The sequence below is a fragment of the Corvus hawaiiensis genome, chromosome 5 (assembly GCF_020740725.1).
Source record: "Corvus hawaiiensis isolate bCorHaw1 chromosome 5, bCorHaw1.pri.cur, whole genome shotgun sequence".
Lineage (NCBI taxonomy): Eukaryota > Metazoa > Chordata > Aves > Passeriformes > Corvidae > Corvus > Corvus hawaiiensis.
In genome coordinates, this window is record NC_063217.1 from 62413355 (window position 1) to 62437048 (window position 23694).

Here is a 23694-nt window from a genome sequence, read left to right on the forward strand (position 1 = left end):
AGCGTGTTCCAGTGCCCAGCCACCCTCTGGGTGAAGAAACTTTCTTCTAATATCCAACCTAAACCTCCTCTGACACAACTTCAGGCCATTCCCTGGGGTCCTGTCAGTGTCTCCACAGAGAAGATTTCAGTGCCTGCCCCTCCTCTTCCCCTCACAAGGAATGAGGTGTCCCCTCACTCTCTTCTTCTCCAGGGCTGAACAAGCCAAATAACCTCAGCCACTCCTGGTATGGCTGCCCCTCTAGAACATTCCCCATCTTTGTTGCCCTCCTTTGGACCCTCTCTAATGGCTTAATGTCTTTTTTATATTGTGGCACCCAAAACTGCCCCCAGCACTGGAGGTGAGGCCGCCCCAGTGCAGAGCAGAGCGGGACAATCCCCTCTCTTGCCCAGCTGTCGATGCTGTGCCTGATGCCCCCAGGACACAGCTGGCCCTCTTGGCTGCCAGGGCACCGCTGACTCACATTCAACTTTCCATCAGCCAGGACCCCCAGGTCCCTTTGCACAGCGCTGCTATCCAGCCTCTCATTCCCCAGTCTGTCCGTACATCCAGGGTTGCCCCATCCCAGGTGAAAAATACAGCACTTGTCTTTGTTTAAACTTCATGTGGTTGGTGATTTCCCATCCCTCTGGCTTGTCAAGGTCTCTCTGCAGGGCCTCTGCCTTCAAGAGAGTCAACAAATCCTCCCAGTATAGTAACTTACGTAGAACACCTTTGAGTCCTGCATCCAAGCTGCCTGGGAATAGCCCAGATCTGATACTACAAATTGTCTACTGAGGTTTCCGGCCCAGGCTGCAGATATGCTCCCTGAATGAGATAACAGTATTTCTGCACTTATTCGGTCACATGTGCATCTTCTCAAATGCCACTGGGACTATGAAATGATTTTCACTAGCTGCTGGCATGCTTAAAAGTCTCATATAAATACAGTAGAGGGTTAATTATTATAAAATCATTGCTAAAGGAAAGAACAAGGTCTCAGGAGCATGGTTCATGAGCAATGATATACTTACCTATCCCAAGTTACAGCCACCTGAAAAATCTGGCTCTGTGGTGTTCGTTACAGGAGAGCTCTTACAGGCAGCCTTGATGTTTAATAATTAGTGATAAGTCTTGCTAGGAAAAAGAGAGGATAAAAATCATTATTTTAACTGAAAACTATCCATAATGTGTACTCTTCTGAGTCATCTGCCAAGGAGAAAGATTGTGACTCCATGGCCTTGTGCATTTGTCAAAGCTCTGGCAGAGCCATCACGTGGGATGGCGCCAACAGAACCAAATGAGTTCCTTCAGCATCCCCCAAAGTTTGCTCAACCTCATCTTTGGGGTTATTGGAAGCTACAACTGTCCTGGAAAGCAAAGCTCTATCAGCACATATGAGAGGTGGCATGCCCATCATTGATCCTGCACCCAGTGTTAGCACAGCTCCTGGAAAGCTGTGGCTGATGCTGCCCAGTAACCTCAGCTGGGGACCAGCGCTCCTACCTTTTGTAACAATGGCTGCCTCAGTTTTGGTTCCTTCCACAGCACCAATGACATGCCCACATACTGTCCTGTGAAAACCCTGCTCTGATGGGCTCAGAAAAGCCTCTGCATTTTTGCAGGTATTTGAAACTGAAGGAAAACATACCCACCTTCAGGACACTGGGAGAGAAGACACCATAGCCAGGTGAGCCTTTTCTAACATGCCATGCTGGCATTCATCCCACCCTGCCAGCTGTCCATGGTTGCAAGCCTCAGGCAGGTGGAGATGTTCTCCTTCACTCAGTGTCACCGCTACTGGCATGGTAGGGTTGGGGCAGCTCCCGGCGAGGTCCTGCCCTTGCAGCTTACGACTTGTTCAGCTAAAAGGAGAAAAGGTGAAGGCTGTGGCTCGCCCTGGCCCTGCCCTCCCCAGAAGGTCCTGTGGCTTCCCCAGCGTACAGAGAGGGTGGAGACTCCCCGGGTGACGGAGCGCAGGGAAGCCAGCTGCCAGCTCGTCCTGCAGCAGATGTGATGATCCGGGTGGCACTGCCCTGTCCCGCAAGCTGAGCGAGCCGTCGGCGCTGGGCTCCTGTACACCTCCTGCTCCTCCCTTCCCTGGATCCTGCATGCCTCCCAGCGCCTCTGCCACCTCCTCAGCAGCCCCGCAGCGTTGATCCGGACCTGCTGCTGGTGAGTGAGTCGGTAGCAGCAGTTCAGCCCTTTTACTGAGGCACCTTTAGCTCGGTGTAGTGGCGTGCTTCCTCGCCCAGGAATTGCTTACCGTGCCATTGCTGCGGAATTATATTCAGCAGCTGTTTTTCTCCAACAGCCAAGGAAATCACAGCGAAACGCTCGCCTGCCTTCTCCTAGCTTTTCAAGGGATCTTGTTGGGAAGGCAAGAAATCAATGAAAATGTGCTTTATAAAATGCTGGGGGGGGGGGGGGGGGAAGAAGGGAAGTTTCAAGGCTTAAATTAAAACAAGTAAAAAGGTGAAAAATGAGAAAATTTTACAGGAGCTGCCATCCTCGGTGTTCCCTCATGCACATCCACGTGCATGCAAATGCCTGCACGCACCATGCGCTGCTTGCTCGGTCCCCAGTTAATACACAGGGCTCTTTTCATGGAAGGTAGGTTACAAATCCCCGGTAAATCGTATGCCAATTAACTTACAGACTGCCAGAATCGCATTATCCTTATTTACTCAAACGCTTTTAATTTCCTGCACGTGTTCCTGAGAAAGAGGAATATATGGTCCTGGCCCCTTTGCATCCCCACAGAAATTCTCTGGTCAGTCCACATCCCTGGAAATGGCTAAAGAAGCAGGGTAGAAAAGGTATACTTACAACTTCTGTGAATTTATATATATCCCAAGTCCAAAATGCACATACAGTACTGTCTTAGCCTGCAGGTTGCAAGACTTAACTTTCTACCCATTAAAAATATGAGAAATAATAACACACTTAATTGTGGTTTCTCTGGCATGTTCAAGTATCCAGAAAAAAAAAGACTGCTTCTAAAAAGGGTTTGGGGCAGCTTCCTTTAGAAAATTCTGCTGAAAGCTGCTTCTGTCTCTAAAATTCTTTCTCCTTAAGTAACTTCAATGCTTATTCTCTACAGAGATAAAATCTTTTGAGTAACTGCCTGGATTTTAAAAAATGCACGTCTGAATTCTGTTATCAGTAATTTTACTACCCCTCCTAAAGTATTGTTTTTTAGTATTATGGTTTTTTTCTACTTGAACTGCAAATCCCTCTGGTGCCAAAAGCTTTGCAGGAAGACTGACGGGAATAAATGTTCCTTAGCTTTTTGTATAGACAATATATCTTAAGGCACACAAATACTTTTACTGAAACCGTTTGAAAGACTCCAGGTATGGTATTGTTGAGGCTCAAGTGGGTTTGTATCAATTGAACTTTGTAGCACATTTCGTTGTTGTTTGATGGTTTTGTTCAGTGCCCCTGTGTGTGTAGGAAAAATGAGACTTTCTACTTTACAAGTCTCAGAAAAATACTCAGGAAAGTGACTGTACTGAGACTTTCATTTTATGTGCATTGAAACAGTGGGCAAAGAGATTTCTTGGTTGTTTTTAAGAAAGTAGTTTCATTTTGCCATTAATGAAAGGTTAAATCTCTAGATCCAGTACTTTGTCTCCTGACAAAATTTTCTGAGACTAAATATCTCTGAAGAAAAGGATTTTCTATTAGGCTTGAGCTGAAATGATGCTGAAATCAAAGGCAATAAAAATGTTTTAGAACTATTTGGCAAACCAAAATTTACAAAATTTCCTGAGTTTATAAGTTTTTTATTTTGCTGATGCAAAGTGTGTTATAGCCAGGCTTGATATGATAAGGATATGAAACACTTTATTGAAGTTAACAAATACTTCTGAATACAGCAGGCAGTACATGTTGTCATTGAATCTCCTGCTCATTTCTGATCTAAAGTAAATATTTGTAAGCCATTGGCAATGAAATCTGAGAAACTTCATTTAAAATTTGCATAGGAATTTATTCTATTAACATTCATCTTGGTTGTTTCTTTGTCCTGCAAAAGCTCTGACTTAAAATGTTTCATGGCTGTATATCACATTAAACTCAATTTTTTTTAAACAATTAAAAGCTGCAATATTTTAGAGATTCCGTTTCTAAGGAGCAATTGCAAACAGCTGATAATTACATTAGCTGTGAAGGAGCAGGACCCTCTGTTTGTCTGGTGAAGTTTATTGCTAGATCAGAAATGGGAATGTTGATTTTCAAAATACCAAACTGATTATCTCGCTACAACTCTTTACGGTGAAAAAGAGGCATGCAAAAAAGCAAAGCAAATCAAACGCCTAATTCTAGCACGTGAGCATCATTTCTATTGTCAGCACTTCATCTTCTCCCAGCACACTGTTAGCTGAGATCCAAATTGCCACTCTCAGAGGCTTCCACAGATCACCCACGCAGCACCACCGCTGACCCCATCTCGTGTTGGTGCCAGCCCTGCTCAGAGGCAGAAGCTGGGGCTTGGGACTTCCTCAAGCCCCTTCCCAGCAGCATGTCCAGAGCCCTGTCATTCTGCCAGCCAAAGGAGGTGCTGTGGTGGAGACCTTGCAGTGGTTATGCCCCTTTGAGAACAGAGCAGCCAACACAGGTTTCACACAGAGGAAATAACCACTCCAGCTTTAAGCAAATGAGCATTCTGCAATTTCTTTCTGCAATAAATTCTAGCAGCTCTGAAAGTGTAAAATGCTATTTTCAGTATTAATGTAACCTTTGAAGTAGATTTTTTTTTAACTTTGATAAATGGCATGTCCCCACCAATACACGTTTTTCTGAAGGGAGGAACAGAACACAGGTAAATCCATGTTCCAGGTGTTCCACCTACAGCACCCTATCCTGTCCCTGCAAGTGGCACAAGCACCCTGCAGCCAGGAAGGGCTGTAACAACTTACACCAGGGGTCCAGTGAGACCTGAAGCCAGCCTCTGCTCACAGCTGCCAGTAGTTAATGCTTTCCCAAGGGACAATAGCGAAGAACATTGTTTTTGTCTGGCAATTTGGGCTATCAAGCCTTCCTGAACTGGAATTTTCCTGCTGACAACTGTATTAAATAGCCATTGAGAGGCTGTTTGCTATGGGTGTATGTAATTCTTCCCATACCTGATTTATTTATATAGCTTCTACACACATTTTTGCAAGGATGTGTACAATCTCATCATAACTTGGTTGATAGATTAAATTTGACTATGACAGACTGTCTGTTCTTAGGAACGACACTGTGGAAACAGTGTCATCCTTTATTTGTGAAAACAGTTTATGATTCTCTGCTTACTGTCTACCTGTCTAGTTCAGTCTGGAAGACTGAATTTCTTTAATTCCTAAAAAAAAAAGGTTGTTCTCTAAAGAGCATTTCAGAAACTTCAGTGCAAGTGTTGAGCTAGGTTTTTATGCCAGTCTTTGGAAAAAAAGACAAAAACCCCAACAAAATCAAATGAAACAAACAAAAAAAAATGTAACCATTCTGTTGATAATGCCTGAGGTCAAACTCTACCTCATTTTTTTTTCTCATTTGCTTGTAATGTTGCATCAGCAATACTGAAATATTAAGCTGAGAAAAAAAATGCGATCAAGCAAAATACTGATCCAAATACCTTATATATGTTGTGATATATCACAGTCGGAGTCACACTGTCTCCTGACTTCTGCTCTCACCTTGTGCTGCTTGGTTATCCAACAGCTCAAGGGATTTTCTAATGCCTACCCTTGGTGTTGCCCCTGTGGTTGAGTATTTGGCAAACAGCTCGGCAAACAGCTGTTCGGAACTTGGTGAGACTCCCACTGCAGTTCTGAATACACATCTCTGAGTTACCAAAGCATCCTTTCAAAAGGTAGTGATTTATGTCCAGACAGATTAGCCCAGAAACTACAGGAAAAAATAGCCTTATAAAATTACCTGTCCTCCTCCAGGTAGGTAAATCTTCTCTGGCACAAGTGAGAGTGTATGCAGTTTATCAGTAAAAGGCCTCTGTATTTTAAATGTTGCACATTTGATTGATGTTCAACTTATTAAAAATGCATTCTAGCTCAAATTAAAGCTAGACCCATTGTAATTACATTTTGAACACAGTTGCTTTGCACTGGGCCAAGATTACTGATTAGTAAAACATTAAGACCTTATCTTTTAGTCAGCACAGAAGACTGCAGCTTTCTCAGAAGAGGCAATCTTGGGCTAGATTTGGGATAGCATCCCTGGGAGACAGATGAACCAGCTTTATGTGCAGATAGGCTGGTTGCTGAACGTAGAGCTTCCAGAGGTTTCACTGTGCCAATAGCCACAAAGGACAGCTCAAGCTGTCTGTCAAGCAGCCTTAGCAAACTGACAAGATAAGGGCTTGGGTTTGGGTTTTTATGTGACCGTATGAGCCTGTTAGATTAAATGGTGCTTTTTTTTTTTTTTTGCAAGGCTCCTTTTTACTAATGGCTCTCAAATTCATTCAGCATGTCTGAAACTGTCTCATAATTTGCCTCCTTCCTTGCTGTAAGCAGTGTAACTGTGCTGAGTTGGAGGACTGGTCACCCATATCAGACTTGGCAACCATATCAGTTTCCTTGTTGCTATATCCTTGGCAAAATTATTTAGATTAATATAACAGTTGTTGCCTGTGGCCAGGTGCTGCTGCTGAGGGGTATTTGGAGCGGGAGGATTCTGTGGGAAAGATCCTGGGGTTGTGAGGGTTGTGGGGTTGTGCCACCTGAGGTGGCAGACACAGCCACCTCCAGCTGGTGTGACAAAGCTGAGCGTGTCAGTGATGCTGGTAGAGCCTCTCTAGAAACCTGTGTAAGAAAGGGCAAAAGTTGTTGTTCAGCAGCTGTGAGAGAGAAGTGAGAAAATGTGAGAGAAACAGCTCTACAAACCCCAGAGAAGGAGGTCCAGGTTCCAGAGTAGATATTCCCCTCAGAGGGTGGCTGGGTGGGCAGCTGTGGCCACCCAAGGTCAGCCCACCCCAACAGACCATCAGGGTGGAGGGAAAGTCTTCTACCTCCCTAACCCTGGCAGACCCAGCTCCTCATCAGCTTCGTGTCGTCTCCAGGTCTGAGCCCACAGGACCCAATGTTCCTATCCAAAAGAGAGACTCCTAGATGGGCATCTTCCAAGCCTACCATAGGCCCAGTGCTGAACACCGGGCCCAAAAGACACATGTTTCCTCTTCATACTTAATCAAATCTTCCCTTTCCCCTTGCCTGTTTTTTACTTCCAGAGGAAAGATGGCAGAATGCCAGCCACACCTATGCATTCAGATGTCAGACTCCAGTACAAATGGCATTCCCAGCAGAAAGCAGTCCTCACCAGACTTTGCTGGCAAGGCAGGAAGCGTGCTCACCTTCCACAACATCTGCTACCGTGTGAAGACAAAGACTGGGTTCCTGTGTTTCCGAAAAACCGCTGATAAAGAAGTTCTGAGAGATGTCAAGTACGTATTTAAACATCTCTCTAGAATACATGTAGGTTTTATTTCTGTCCAGAGAGTTGACTTCACTCGTGTCACTGAGCCATTCAGCACAATATGCAGATTGAGATTTAGAAGAATTATTTGTATGTGTGGTTGCCTTGTGTTTGCTGCCAGCTGTGCTTAAACCCAGGCCCTCAGTCACTGGGCTGAGCCTGTACATCAGAGAGCTCACTTCCCCTGGCCCAGGGGTACAGCCCTCCTGGTTGCTATCAGCACGAGGCACACCAGCCAGCTCTGCTCGCTCTACACTACCTGGCAATCCTCCCACTGTGCCAGGGTGTTTAGCTGAGATACCAACAGCCTGTCCCCCACACTTGTGTCTCCTTCCCTCAGGTGGCCTTGGGAAAGGTTAATTTTTGGGGGGGTTTAACTTAAAATGTTTAACACATTAATATATATGAGGGTTAGGTTAACTTTGAAGAGATGTAAAGGTTTCTGGGTTTTTGGCATTTTTTTGTTGAGTTCTTTTGGTGTTTTTTCCCCAACAGTGAGCACTACTGCAGTAAAGCAGTCATGTCATTATGGCCTTTGTTCAAATAATCAGTGAATAAAGTTTGCCCATTCACAGTTCAGTAAATTCAGTGGCAAGTGTTCATACAATATGCCATTTCAAATTACCTGTGACTTTCAGCTCTCCAACTCCAGTTTCTATCATAAATATTCACCCTTTTGTGTAACTCTGTCTGTCCTGCTCTTTGCCCAGGGAATTTCCACACCTGCTAAACATGAGCTCTTAAAGGTTTTGTTGCTTTCCTCAAAAGCCATGTGTTGTGGTACCTCAGTTGACTCACATGGGTCATTTGTGACTTTTTCCATCTGGCTTTTGAGTTTAATGGGGCTTTAATGCCAGATACAGAGAAACTATCAACTGCATTTTAAGTACAGACAAATCCCTAGTTTATTCTGTCTACAGGGACCATTATTCTCTCTGTTGAGAGAACAGAATATGGCTAAAGCAAGTGCATGCTTCTCTTGTAGAGATCCATGGGGTAAAAATATATGTACAGATTTTGCTACATTTTAGTCATGTTTCTGTGCTTAGGAATAAAAGTTAAGGTGAAATCTGATCATAAATATTGCTTGTGATTAGGCATCTTTATTAATTCCAAAATTAATGGGATGCAGAAAGTAGTAGTACAGATAAGTTACACTGGCCTACCAGTTGAAACAGGCAAAGAAATAACCCCACCCTAATTATTTTGTAAAACCTATCTGTTTTGTCTTACAGTGGCATCATGAAACCAGGACTGAATGCGATTTTGGGACCTACTGGCAGTGGTAAATCTTCGTAAGTGCCCCCTTTGCCCTCCACAGAAATTACCCCAAGGGGGAAATGAAACTGCACACTTCTAGCATAATGCACTTCTCTTTCAGAGAAAGAGTTTTTATTTAGGTCTGTGCAAACCTCACTGTTTTCCGAGAAATACTTGAATTCAAAAAAGGCAATCAGTTTGTATGAGAAAGGTGAAATTCAGTTTTAGTCCACACTTTGCTGACACTTGCTCCTTACACACCATTCTAGCTTAAAATCAAGTGATTGAAAAAATGGACACGAAACTGCACAGATCTCATTTCCTTAGGAAACCAGGACAAAAGAAACTCAGTCCTTGGAAGTTGCTGGGGGTTTTCTAAATTGCAAACATTTAATGTGATACGCTTTTAGGTAGCTCTTCGTTCCGTGAGCTGGGTTTATGGTTCAGAGAGCTTTGCCTCCTGCATGTTCATCTGACAAAGTAACCAACTTTCCCTTTAGGCTGCTCGACATTTTGGCTGCAAGGAAGGATCCCAATGGGCTCTCTGGTGACATTTTGATCAATGGAGCTCCTCAGCCTGCCAACTTTAAATGTACCTCTGGGTACGTAGTACAGGTAAGTAATTTTTATCACTGTGGATTCTACTGGGAGAAGTTGCTGCTGTGTTGCAAATACCTTGCCTTGACCCAAGAATCTAGGAAAACTCCTTAAAATTGCAGTCAGCATGTTACAGAAAGGCAGTCTCTCAAACCACATGTAAATCTCAACTTCCTGCAATTGACAGGTTCCCTTTGCAAGAGACAAGAAGATGGTATCTAAAAACCTCCCCTCCTTCCTCCTTTGACAAACAAGCTGGGAACACCTTCATCCTAACCCACATGGACCCAACCTCTCTTTTCCTTCCCTCTTTTCTCCCTGCTCTCACCTGTGGTGGGCTGAGGCTGCATTGACAAACACACTGTGATAATGACCTGAGCTGTAGTTACTCCTTAGGCCCCTTCAGCCCTTCAGTCTCTCCCTTGACACCTCCAAAAAAATGAATAAGGTAAGAATTCATAAGGGATAGTTTTTAGCACTTTGCTCTTTATGCATTTTGAAATCATGCATGATGGAGGCTGTTCCTATATGGCATTGCTTTATGAATTAAGGCAAATACAATTACATACATGAAATCCACTCTCTGCTATGACACAGGCATTGAAGATGCACCTTACTGCATGTTCTGGCTGCTGCTACTGTTCCTCTGCATGCAAGGACAGCATAAAACATAGGTAGATGGAGTTCTCAGAGGAATAAATAGAAACTGCTGAGCAACCACTAAGTATCTACCTTTTTTTTTAATGAAGGATGATGTAGTGATGGGAACCCTGACTGTAAGAGAAAACCTGAAGTTCTCAGCAGCACTTCGCTTGCCAAAGTCAGTGAAGGAGCAGGAAAAAGATGAACGAGTGAATCAGATCATCAAGGAACTGGGTTTGAGCAAAGTGGCAGATTCCAAGGTAAGGCCTGTAAACAAGGTGCTTAAACCATGATCCAGTAGTAAGTGGTTTATTAATTAATCAAATGGCTCATCATGGCAGAATAAAAAAAAAAGTAAACTTCAACAGGCTGTTTCAGTAACACAGTAATTAATAACATTTCTGTATGGAGATCTGTACAGACTGTGCTCATGCTGCCATATGGCATTACACTGCAGGGAAAGGGAAAAGGAAAGGGAAAGGTGAAAGGTGAAAGAGAAAGGTAGTGATTGGAGAAAAAGACAAGACCTCCAGCAATACTAACATCAAGAACCAGGCTGTGTGTGAGATAACATTTACATCTGCTCCTGAGAGTAGGGCCAAAATTCCTTACAACTCTCCCTAAATACTGCCATGTGGGTAGGATGCTGTTCACTCAAGGATTTCTCTTTGGGCCAAATAAGACAAGTTTCTTGTTTTCTATCAGGTTGGCACCCAGTTCTCTCGCGGGGTGTCTGGAGGAGAGCGGAAAAGGACCAATATTGGGATGGAGCTCATCACGGATCCTGCCATCTTGTTTTTGGATGAGCCAACCACAGGACTTGATGCCAGCACTGCTAACGCTGTCCTACTGCTACTGAAAAGGTGATGGCTTGGAAACAGCTTCCCATTCTCAGCACTCCACTCTGCTGTACTTCAGTTGTATTTGACTAGAATTACAGTTAGAATGAGCAAACAGGGAGTTCAGACATCTAATTATTTACCAGTGAGCCAAATATACAAAGAGGGTAGGAAAAAACCTGTTAATTCTCTCTCTCCAAAGTGAGAATTCTTTTCTCACACAGACACTGTAAATTTGGCCCAAATATTTTCTTTTTTCCCTTTTCTTCTCCCTTCTCTGGCATAGCAACTTAATCAGACTTCATCAAGACTTAACTGAACTTTCAAACTCATTATTATTCTCAAATTCTAAACACTGAATCAATTCTCAAAGCTGACATCTCTGTCATTCTTCACATTCAGGATGTCAAAACAAGGAAAGACAATCATCTTCTCCATCCACCAGCCTCGGTACTCCATATTCCGACTGTTTGACAACCTGACACTGCTGGCTGCAGGGAGAGTGCTGTACCATGGCCCGGCCCAGCATGCCATCCAGTACTTCCAGTCCATCGGTGAGCTCAGCTTCCAGCAGGGCCAACCTTTGGTTTGCACCAACTTGAGTAAAATGCCAGTAGCTCTGGGCCGGAATTGGACACAGCGTGTCCACGCAAGCCCAGCATTGTAACAGGCTGAGCATTTCCCTGGGTGTGTCCTCTCTTGACCCACATGTGGATTTGGATGAGCTGTTCCTGGGTGCATCTTAATTAGAGAAAGCCCAGGCTAGGTCTGGGAAGAGCATGCTGCCAGCTGTCACCTCGCTTTTGCTGACAGTGCTGCCCAGCAGTGCTGCTCATCCCTCAGGAAATCATGGACTTTCCGAAGGCTGCCACGCCCTTGGTGCAGACTGCTCCGTGGGCAGGATGTGTGGCTGTGCTCCTGACAGCCAAGCACAGCCCTTGGCCAGTCACACAACCCCACTCAGGGCTCGTAACACTGTCACCACAGGCTACCAGTGCGAGCCCTACAACAATCCCGCAGACTTTTTCCTGGACGTCATCAATGGAGACTCCACCGCCGTGGCAATGAACAAGGCTGATGAAAGTAACACAGGTATGAAACCCAGAGCTGAGTCAAGTTGTCCTAACATGTGTGGGAATGGGAATTTAAGAAACTGTTTTGTTAACCCTCAGCACAGAGAAAGAGCTTCTTTCATCTTCAAGGCAAAGCAGCTGAAGTCCTGTGGAACCAGAGACAATAAACCAGGACAATTGTTCCAGTTAAGGACATAATTTGATGCAGTTACGACTTGCATATTTTACCTAATGGAACAGTTTTTCCATTAGGAAATTACTGTTTTCCTTCCTCTGAGCAGGGTGGGAAGGGGTAGAGATAGGGTACCACTGCTCACCTGATGTTTCCCTGAAGTTGTGCAAAGGCAGAAATTATCCCCAAACTAACAAATCAGCTCTCACCTATTTTATGGAGCATGTTTTCTCATCCTTTTTTGCTGCCACTCACTAATAGCTTACCTCTTTTCCCAGGAGTGAAAGGGCAAATGAAGTAATGAATACTCTGTGTGCCCAAACACAGTTTCACTATATCTTTACCAAAGGAGCAGCCATCATTTTACAAAAATGCTGTGATCAGGGTCTGGCAAATATTATAACTGGCAACACACATCATATCTGCCATTGGAAAAGCCCACACTGCACTATAGTTGAGAAAAAAAGGAGGTCCAGCTGAAATTTATTTATGACCAAATTAGAAACATGCAGGATTACCTGGATCAAAAATCTGGGAAGTCCAGGATTATGTAATCAGATCTGTGAAACAGATCACTTACAGAAACTTTTGGGGGCAAAGGGGATGTAAAAATAATTTTTTCATTAAATGCCATATTGCTGCCAGGTTGAAACTCCCTGGGCAGACAGGGGTTTGCCTGGTCAGAGTGCTGAGAGGCTGCTGCCTGTGGGACAGGTTGCACAGACAAACACAGAGGTTTGGTCTTATTTATACAGATTCTTATGAACTGCCTGCTACGGGACTGAGTGCAGTGAATCACTGGAACTACATGTGCATCTTAATTCTTCTGTTTTTTTAATCTTTTCAGCAGAGAGCACTGAAGAAAGCTCTGAATATGATAAAACAGTGGCTGAACAGTTAGCAGAAAAATACTCCAACTCTGCCTACTACCGAGAAACAAAAGCATATTTAGAGAGCGTTTCTTCAGGAAATAAAATGAAAACCAAAGGAATTTTCCGGCAAATCACATATGCCAATTCCTTCCTTCACCAGCTGAAATGGGTGTCCAGGCGCACATTTAAAAATCTGATAGGAAACCCTCAGGCTTCCATAGCTCAGGTAAGGCTATTTGCATCTATAATTTTGTTGTATACATTGAATTTATTCAGCTCCTGGATTATCAGGCAAATCATTGGGATGGTTTTGCCTCTTGATATTTTGACTGCAGTAAGCATCTGAAGAAAGAGTGCTCAAGATCTAGGAATGTGGGGATAGAAGGTGTCCTGAATGCTCCCAAATGTTGGACTGTTCAGTAATTAAGTTTGGACTAGTGAAAGACTTTGGGAGGCAAGACCCTTCCTTCCCAGCAGGGCATTTTGCTGCTCCCAGCCAGAAGCACATTAGGTCCCAAGCAGTTTCACACATTTTCTCAAGAACATTCTTCAGATTTGACTCTAATTGTCCAGACTCAGCACTGTGGGGTTTGGCCTCAAATCCTTTCCCCTGTCAGGAAAAGTTAACAGACTGCATTTGAATACTTTAAATTAAACTTCAGCACAAAATGAAGTGCTGGCAGTTGGCTCAAGTGCAAAAATATTTTCACAGTCTCGTAATGTGTGTGCTGTTTGGTCATTTGGCTGTTCATACTGGTGATGATGTCATCTGGATGAGGTGTCATGAAGTCCACAATGGGGTCTAACACCCACCATGGAAGATAAACACCAGGCTCTGTTAGTGCTGCTTTTTCAGAAGGATCAACACCGAAAGTGTTGACTCCTTCAAAGCTGCACATTGCCTTCAAAAATAAAGAATGTACGGCTGGTGTCTGCAGAGTGACTGATCCTCGGGAATCCCCTAATTCATGGACCAAACTCTGCCGTCACAGCACCACCAAAACTCCCACTGCAATTCTCAGCAGTTCTAGAGAAGCCAATAGAAAAATTGGCCTGTATCCAGGGGTATAAATTATCTTCATCATGGTTTATATAATGAGTGAATAAATGGTTGGTGTGGAGGTAAACGAGTCCAGAATCCCTGAGGTTAAAAGGCTTTGAGTACGTGTGTGTGCCTGTATGTTGATACTATGGAGATCCTTAATAATTGCTTTGTAAAAGCCTGACCTTGTGACAAGAATTAGGCTCTCAAGAACCTCCTTAATAGCCCGAGGTTAATGGTCCTGACTTGTTTCTCACAATCTTTTTTATCTCCCCACTCTAATTAGGGATGGATTTGTCCAGCATTCTTTTAGGGGTACATGGCTCATTAAGCCTTTTTTTCATTAATCTGCTCCAATTTGGTCTTGCTTTCCACTGCAACTGGTTTAGGAGCTGAATTATCCCTGACATTTGCTCCTTTCGGCAGGATCTTAGCGAGAGGGTACCATGGATCAAGTTGTTTATGGTGTTAAGACTCATGCATTGCTCGGGCTTAAAAATGACAGAACTGCCTGATACCATCAGTTTTCCTGAGCTTTTTGTCATTTGCATTTAGCATTTAAAACGTGTGATGCACACACTTTAGTCTTTTAATTGACATCATTGAGGCAGCTGTTCTCTCTACTATTTAAATAGTTACGGACTGCAAATACCAGCACATCTGCAGTCCTGTCGTAGCATCTTGTTAAAAACAATCCCATTAATATGATGTCTGATAGAGCCCAGTAATTACACACTGTGGAGCATGAAAATAAGCTGTCTTCCTCATCCTGGCATTCAGGAAATGATAATGAAGCAATGATAATGATACTTTCCCTCCTCTTTTCTTTTTCCCATTTAGGTGTGTGTTACAGCTTTTCTGGGACTGATTGTAGGTGCCATTTTCTTTGGACTTAAAGAGGACTCTACTGGACTACAGAACAGGTCAGTCAGTCTAGGTAATGGATACTCAAAAATTTGATAAAGCTCCCTTTAAAGGAGCCTAATACCTCTTTAAAGCAAGTGCTTCCCTTCACATCAGTAGGTAAGGCCAAGTCTATGTGACTTGGAAGCGAGGATGTGCTTTTGTCCCTCTAGCAAGGTCCCTGCAGAACTGAGAGGGTTAAAATGTACAGACTTGTGGCTACTTAAACCTAAAGCTTTAATCTTGCAACTGTTTCTATTCACACACCTGAATTTACCAGCAGTAAGGCACCTAAAGCTAGATTTTCAAATTATGCTGGTCTGTGTATCATTTTGACAGGGGTATGTACCTGACCTGACACGTGAGTTTGCAACTATGAAACCTCTGGGTTCTTAACCTTGAAACACGTCATAGAATTTACTTAAAAATGGCCAAGTTTTAAAGTGGGTATGAAGTGCCTTAAATTTTTTTGTGGAAAGGTGAAGACTACTTCTCATACTGCTTATTTCGTTCCTCACAGTTTGCAGCAGACCAATGCCTCACAATCTAAGAATCAGAATTCAACAAGTTAGGAAATTGCATTAAGAAAAAAACCAAACCACAACCCCTCAAAAAAAAACCAAAAAAACCCCAAACAAACAAAAACCAACTCAGTTGATTTTCTGTCCTTTGACTGCACCAGAAAATGTGCCATCCTTGCATGCCAAAAACTACTCTGTAGTGGAAACACTACATTTACATCCCATTTTCAACAACTGCTTGCTATTTTGCAGAGTGGGTGCAATGTTCTTTCTGACCACCAACCAGTGTTTCAGCAGCATCTCAGCTATTGAACTCTTTGTCGTGGAAAAAAAGATATTTATGTAAGTAAAGCATACAAAAAGGTTATCAGGCACTACCGTTAGACAGTGAGATTGTCTGACATGCTGTAGCTGTCATTTAAGTACAGCTAGTGCAGAGTTTTCAAATTATTTCACTGATAGTGCTCATTGCAAATGTACTCTGGTAGTCTGCTAGTGAGTTGTCTGCAAACACCCCAAAAGGTACCTATGATTACAAATGGCTCAGAGATTAATATTATTGACACGGCAGGAAAAAAACCCTTGAATACTCAATTTTGGCATTGATTAATAAGTTTTTGATTTGCTAGTGAGGGCAATGGATATAACCTAACTGGATTTTTTAAAGCTATGCATATTATGGCATAAAAAATATGAAAATTATCCCAACTTTACCTCTCTGTCTCAATGACGTGACACATAAATTTACTAAAAATCATGTGCACAAATCCCCATGTTTATTTGCATATGAAAATGTCACCAGTTCTGTAGTGTGTGGCTTACTGGACAGTTGCATTACAGCCTAAGTATGAAAGATTTTCTTCCATTTTGAGAAGAAAAATTCATCCATTTTGAGCTAGAATTCATTTGTCTCCGGGTGAAAGTAATAAAACTAGTTTTTAGTGGTTAAATTTGTAATGTGCTGTACCTATCTCTGTGTTCCAGACATGAATATATCAGTGGGTACTACAGAACGTCTTCATACTTCATAGCAAAGCTAATGGCTGATTTAATACCCATAAGGACTCTGCCCAGCATCATCTTCACCTGCATAGTTTACTTCATGCTAGGCAAGTATGGCCACCTACAGCCTCATTCCAACCCCCTCAGTAAATCAGCATGGCACGTGCACTTGATAGATGTGTATGTACACATGGATATTTATATAGGTTTAAGCCCTACACTGGCATGGTAGTGGTTACTGAGCTTACTTGTAGCACACCATGTTGTTTTCTACAGAAGAGGCACAAAGATTTAAGCATTCATCAGAGAATCTGTGACATGTCTCATCTCCACTGTCCCTAGAAGGAAGCCATAACCATTACCACGTAGTTTTGATCTATTCCTTTTCATCTACAGCCATCTTGGCTTCTGATTGCTTTACTTTTCTGATCCTTGCAAGAACACCTAAAGGAAAAGCTTTTGTTTTAAGATCTTAATACTGTGTGAATTAATACCAGCTTGTAGGCTTGGGTCTGAGTTTTTCCCCAAGCAATGGGACACAAGGACACATCAGCAAGAGGCTCTCAGACTGTGAAACTGGAGTGAGACAGGCCTTGCTAACAAATCCATAGCCACCCAAAGGCCGCTAGGTTCTTTAGGAGAGCTCTCTGCTGGAAACTAGTGGAATGCTGTACAGCTGCTGCTCACGGAAGTGCACTAGAAGTTTCTCCTTTGATGGACAACTTCAAGTCACTTTGGATGTATGAAGTACAGTACTTCTACACATTCTGCTATCCTCACTGTTACTGCAGTTTTGGGCATACTACTTATTCATCCTGTCCTCCACTGTCAGGACAGACACATTAGGGCTGTCACAAGCACCGTGGCAGTCTTGGGTCTCAGTGACACAGCCTATGCTGGCAGACAAAGTGTATTCTGTTGGCAGGACACACTAGGAAAGTCAGGATAGTGTTCAGGTTATGGCACAGCTTTCAGCAGGATTGTACTGAAACCCTTCTTGTTCTGATCTTTAAGGTTTGAAACCAACAGTAGAAGCCTTCTTTATAATGATGTTCACCCTTGTGATGGTGTCCTACACAGCCACTTCCATGGCACTTGCCATTGCAGCAGGACAGAGCGTGGTCGCCATAGCAAATCTACTCATGACTATCACGTTTGTTTTTATGATTGTGAGTAGCACTGTTCAGTTCTCTAGACTGGATCCTGAAATCCCAGAAATGCTGAAATCCAGAAATCCTACTAGCCCAGAGTTCAGCTGAATTCTGCAAAAAGTCTGTTGGGGTCAACATATCCTGATTTGTCTGATTTGAGTATCCTGATGCTGCGGGGTGGAATATTCTGATTTGTCCTTTGAATTAACAAGAAGTGGGGGGCTGGAGGGTTGGGTGTGAGGGGGAGAGTGGTTCCTTTTCCTCTTGTCAGTGCCTCTGGCAGCCACCAAACTACTTGAAAAGTAGGAAAGCCACTTGGGGCTACACTTCATTCTCTCTCCCTTAACTTTGTGAAAAGCAAATGTGTCTGGCTGAGAACATGCCCTGCAGCCCCCTGCTTTCTGAGACCATTACCCCAGCTGTCTTCCTCAGCTGCAGAGCCCACCTTCAGCATGTTAAACTGGACAACACACAGACAGCCACAGTCAGGAGACAGGCACCTTAAACAAGGCAGCAGCGCTGAACCCACAGCCAAAATCCACATTGCCTCAGGCTCAGGGAACCCTGGCAAAACCCAGAGCACACCTCCGGCAGTCCTGCACATGGTGGAGCAGAAGAGTTCATGTGAACCCGTGTGGGACCCCCAGACAGGAAGCACATGGGTTTCCTGCTCAGGAGAAAGCATTCCCTGTTACTCATTTTGGGGGAAGGATCTGAGGTTATGGCCCAAACCTTGGTAACATATAAATCCTTCCCTATCTCTTGTTTTTCTGCTGGAAGAGTTTCTTCCTCTAGGAATGCCTTCCCATTCTTTTTTATCTGAAGAAGCAAAGTCAAGAGCTAGAGAAGAACACATGATAAAAACATGTAATTTGTAATTTGTTTTTCTTGCTGTTGTGGCTTTTTTTTTGTAATTATTGCATCTAGCTTTTCTCTGGGTTGCTGGTCAATCTCACAAGCGTCCTGTCCTGGCTCTCCTGGCTCAAATACTTTAGCATCCCTCGATATGGAATGACAGTAAGTGCTCTGTTTTCCTGTCTATAAACCTGGAAATGGTTTTCTAGAAAGGAATGTCTTTAATAATGATGAAAAAATCTTCAAACTTGATGGCCTAATGAGCAAAAGGAAAGCTAATTAAGTACAACAACCTCTGAGTGTTGTGCAGTACCTTGAAACAAGAAGGACTTCTCATCAACCAGCACCCACTGCTGTTTACAAGACCTCATTTCTATAATTTGAAAACACCTCATATGAGAGACACAACTACTACATCCACTGGAATTCAGCTGGACAGAAATGTTTCGAAGTAAAGAACAATGTTATCCCCCCCAAAAAATTAAAAATCTTCTATTTGTCTTTTCCATCAATCAAATAAAAAACTTGTCAGGCTAAAGCTTTTCTCCTAATTTGTGAAAATTTAAGCCAGGGTGATATATTGCAGAGAAATTTGGTCTTTACTATGCCTGTGCAGAAACAGTCTGGCCTGGGGGAGGTGGTAAAGCCTGTTGTGATGCATGCTTTACAGGGTGTGGGCTGCATGCATTCCTCTCTTAAAAGAAAGAGAACTCTGCTACTCTGCTAAAAAAATGGGGATTTGGCCCATATAATAGTGAGACCATCACATTTTTAGAACGAATTTTAATTGCATTATATCTCATCTTGTTAATGTATCATTCCTTTACCTACTAATTTCTGTTGTCATTGTTTCTTTTATTTTAAAAGGCTTTACAGATCAATGAGTTGACTAATCTGAACTTCTGCAAAAGCAGTAACAACACAGTTTTAAGCAGTGAGAGTAGATATCAACAGATAGGCCAGTCGTAAGTATTTTGGTACACTGAAAAGAGTCCCACCATCAGTAACTTTAGAAGTCCCAGAACATTAGTCTGAGTATCAGAGATACTCACTGATGGCCAGAGAATCTGTGAGTTTTTACATGGAAAATGAACCTTTGATTGGGTTTTTGCATTCTGACTGCATGGAACGTTCTCCTTGTTGTCATATTTAGTACTTCTAACACTAGAAATATCTGGCATTATGCTTCTCACTTTTCTTCAAACTGTATTCAGTGAGAGCTATGCACACATACACTACAATTGTACAGCCTCACAAAATCCATTTCGGCTTCCTACGTGAAACTGGAGGTGCAAGAAAAGCAAATTTACAAATGGAAAATTAACCACTGACACACAGCTGGTGTTTGCCTGGCCTACTACCTGCATGTAATCACACTACAACTTCCAAAGATCTTCCTAGTTCCTGCTGACTGGTTTACAAAGTGACTAAGTTTATCAATGTGTGTGTATTTTTCTGTAGGCCTTGTACTGGAGAGGAGTATCTGGAGAGTCAAGGCATCGATTGGAGCCCCTGGGGCCTGTGGCAGAACCACCTGGCTCTGGCCTGCATGACAATAATCTTCCTTATCATCGCCTACCTGAAACTGCACTTCATGAAGAAGTTCTCTTAAAACCAGAGGGAAAGATGCAATTCCCACTGTTCAGAAGTTTGGTGAACTGACTGTGCAACTGACTTGATTATTTTTAAAGACACCTTTCTTTGTACTTTTATTATTATCCAAGTCAACAACGTGAATGCCATCCTTGTATATTAAATACTTACTGTTAATTTCCTCTGCCAAGATGTTTAGCACGGCTCACTCCTCTTTGCCACAAAAAGTGTACAGCTATTCATTTCTTCAAGAGACTATTCAGCCTTTCTGCATGTTCTAACTAAGAACTTGCCAAACACTATAACTAATGTTTAGTGACTTAACCTGAAAAAAATAGTGGTACCATGCTTTAATTAGCACCTACCTTCACCACCAAGTAATTCAGTCCAAAGTGATGCTTATCAGGACACCAACACAGTCTCAGCTGCTTAAGTGGTCACAGGATATGTGAGACAGGGACAAAATCCTCTCCATCCCAGTGCCCTTTTCTATTTGGGAATCATTACTGCTCTAGAATGTACTTATTGATGCCATCAAGCCTTTCTTGCCTCACTCAAGTGGTAGAAGCACTGTTTTTTTAAATAAAGGTGTTCTGACTTACTGTGCCAATTCCCATAATCCTTGTCCTGAAATTTGTATTTCCTCTGCATAACTGCAAGTCCTCTTCACTGCCCCATTTGTGCTGCTGCCATGATTAGTTCTTAGTCATTTTTATGGTGACCAATTTCAAGTGCATGACTAAGCAGGATGGTAGCACCTTTGTAAGGGTCCATAGATAGCAGCAATCCCTTCCTGGCAGGCCAGCTTTTCCCTGGCCATGTGCAGCAACGCTAGATCATCTCCTTCTTTATTTGCAGAGTTATGCACAGTAAGCACATAAAAATGCATAGAAGACAACTTTACAGCTCTTTCTTGGGCTGTTACTGTTGTTCTCGTTGCTCCTGCAGTGTTTGCCTCAGTTTGTGTAGGTCGTAAGAAACAAACTTACAAGACCTTATTCCTGTAAGAGATTTAGAATCATAGAATACCCTGAGATGGAAGGGACCCACAAGGATCATCAAGTCCAACTCCTGGCTCTGCACAGAAACCCCAAGAGTCACACCCCGTGCCTGAGAGTGTTGTCCAAAATCTTCTTGAGCTCTGTCAGGCTGCTGCTGTGATCCCTTCCCTGGGGAGCCTGTTCCAGTGCCCCAGGGTGAAGAACCTTTTCCTGACATCCAGCCTAAACCTCCCCTGACACAACTTCAGGCCATTTCCTTGGTGTCCTGTCACTGTCACCACAGAGAAGAGATCAGTGCCTGCCCCTTCTCTTTCCCTCATGAGGAAGTTGCAGACTGAATTGAGGCCTCCCCGTTCCTGTATGGCAAAAGCACAGCTTGAGAACAAGCAACCAGAATATGTTGTTTGCAGGATGGTAATCTACTTCCAATAGAATAAGACTATTTTATTAAAATTTTCTGAGGCTAGATTAGTTTTAAGGCAAGTTTAGAGGCTATCTGTAAAAATCTCTATGAGATTTATATAGACGAAAATTCAGCTTTTATCTTTCCAGAACATTCAGAGCTGGGATGCTGCTTATACATCAATTAAATTATCTAAGCTTTTGGGCAGCTCACGTGTTCTAAACTTAACATCTTCATACATATGACATTAGGATTCATGTTGATCTAATCACTAATTATTGTACTGCTTTTTTGATAAGATGTCATGCTGCTGGGGAAAATGAAAGCTTCAGAGCACAAAAAATTGGGAGAGAGTGTTCTGTACCATTATTTTACTTACACATCTGTCCTTTTTAAGCAGAAAGAAACAGTGAGGAGATAACAGCTATGTGGTTATTCAAAAAAAAAACTGACAGGAAAGGTACTCCAGGTCCTGTTACTACAAAGAAGAGAAAGTGGAATTTTTGCCTTTGGAAAAAAAGAGAAAAATAAAATCATCACAGATTTAAAAATGTAGAAATGTACAGCCCAGCTAATTGCAGCTGGTCCTTGTAATTTCAACATTTAAAAAGTTACAAATGTGATCAGACAGTGTTCCAATCAGAAAAGAAAATAATTTCAGTATACAGCAGTGGTTTCTGAGAAAGGAAATAATCAAACTAAGTTGAACTACTCACATTTTGAACTGGCTTTGACACCCTATTGCACAGATAATATTTACCACATAACTCCTAAACTCTTCTTGCTTTCTACTACTCATTTCAGCAGCTGGTCATCTATAAGCACATATTTATGTAAAACAAGTATTTCTTCCAGCACTGTCCAATATTTAACTCTGTAAACTTGTAAAACTCTATACCCCAGTTGCATGTGCAGAAATTAGAGTAGTAGTCATGTCAGACTTCTCTGTCACACTATAGCCTTTAAATGAAGCTTTTATTTTTCTCTTTTTATCCAGCACTGTACTTTACATTTTTTAGTGAAAGGTGTCCCTGCCCATGGCAGGGGGGGGGTGGCACTAGGCGATCTTTAAAGTCCCTTCTAATCCCAAACATTCTATTATTCTGTGATATATCTGGTTCTCCCCTTTAGTTTGGGACTGATTAGTACAACTACATTGCTTGCAAAAGCCAGGAGACACCTCAATAATGCGTAATATAATAACTCTAACATGTACTTTTACAAGCACTGTAAGCAGGGGGGAAAATTAAGAGAAGGGAAACGAGTCCAGAATCCCTGAGGTTAAAAGGCTTTGAGTACGTGTGTGTGCCTGTATGTTGATACTATGGAGATCCTTAATAATTACTTTGTAAAAGCCTGACCTTGTGACAAGAATTAGGCTCTCAAGAACCTCCTTAATAGCCTGAGGTTAATGGTCCTGACTTGTTTCTCACAATCTTTTTTATCTCCCCACTCTAATTAGGGATGGATTTGTCCAGCATTCTTTTAGGGGTACATGGCTCATTAAGCCTTTTTTCATTAATCTGCTCCAATTTGGTCTTGCTTTCCACTGCAACTGGTTTAGAAGCTGAATTATCCCTGACATTTGCTCCTTTCGGCAGGATCTTAGCGAGAGGGTACCATGGATCAAGTTGTTTATGGTGTTAAGACTCATGCATTGCTCGGGCTTAAAAATGACAGAACTGCCTGATAACCATCAGTTTTCCTGAGCTTTTTGTCATTTGTATTTAGCATTTAAAATGTGTGATGTACAGAATTTAATGATTCTGATTACATCACTAGCTCGACTGAAAACATGTTTTCATGTATGAAAATTCCTCTTTAGTTTGCTTACACTTTGACAGGAAGTGATTTAATTTGGACTCTTGGAAGCTTTGAAAGACTTACTTACAGTTAGGTTTTAGAGTATTCAGTCTGGATGAAGATTTTTCTTTTACATCCTCCATCTGAACTACTTTAAAATAATTAAAATAAATCACAAGCTGAGTGTTGTTACTTTCTAAAGAGTTATTAAACCCATTTAATTCCATTAGTTTGAACAAAGCTTCATGATAACAATAATCTTACAAGATACCACTTTCAAATTTTATTGCTTTCAGTACAGAAATGAAGGTTTTGATATTTTCTGTGCCAGTAACTGAGAGTAATTGCTTGTTCCTTGTAGTGAATGTTCATAAAGGCAAGAACAGATAGCAAACTGGATAGATACAGATAATACATCACCCAGTTGAAGTGCTCATGTCCCAGGAAGAATACTTAAAACTTACACAGGTTCTGAAAGCCATTAATTCAGAGAAGCCTGGAAAAGCTCTATGT

At 42.4% G+C, this 23694-nt stretch overlaps 1 protein-coding gene across 3 annotated transcripts; it reads left to right on the plus strand.

The window, feature by feature from the left end:
* Positions 1-1874: 1874 nt before the first annotated feature.
* On the plus strand, positions 1875-20593 carry ABCG2 (ATP binding cassette subfamily G member 2 (Junior blood group)). Of its 3 annotated transcripts, none has more exons than XM_048304155.1 (16): positions 1876-2154; positions 7208-7420; positions 8688-8747; positions 9213-9327; positions 10059-10211; positions 10657-10814; positions 11193-11344; positions 11778-11882; positions 12886-13133; positions 14790-14872; positions 15626-15715; positions 16358-16482; positions 17390-17544; positions 18454-18543; positions 19249-19346; positions 19843-20593. In XM_048304155.1, exons 2-16 carry the CDS (start codon positions 7215-7217, stop codon positions 19991-19993), a joined length of 1989 nt encoding a protein of 662 aa, XP_048160112.1. In that variant the 5' UTR covers positions 1876-2154; positions 7208-7214; the 3' UTR covers positions 19994-20593. The 3 variants fall into 3 exon arrangements, with proteins under 3 accessions (XP_048160113.1, XP_048160112.1, XP_048160111.1); XM_048304154.1 differs by having other exon boundaries at positions 1877-2154; positions 12883-13133; XM_048304156.1 differs by lacking the exon at positions 19249-19346 and having other exon boundaries at positions 1875-2154; positions 12883-13133.
* The last annotated feature ends 3101 nt before the right edge of the window (positions 20594-23694 follow it).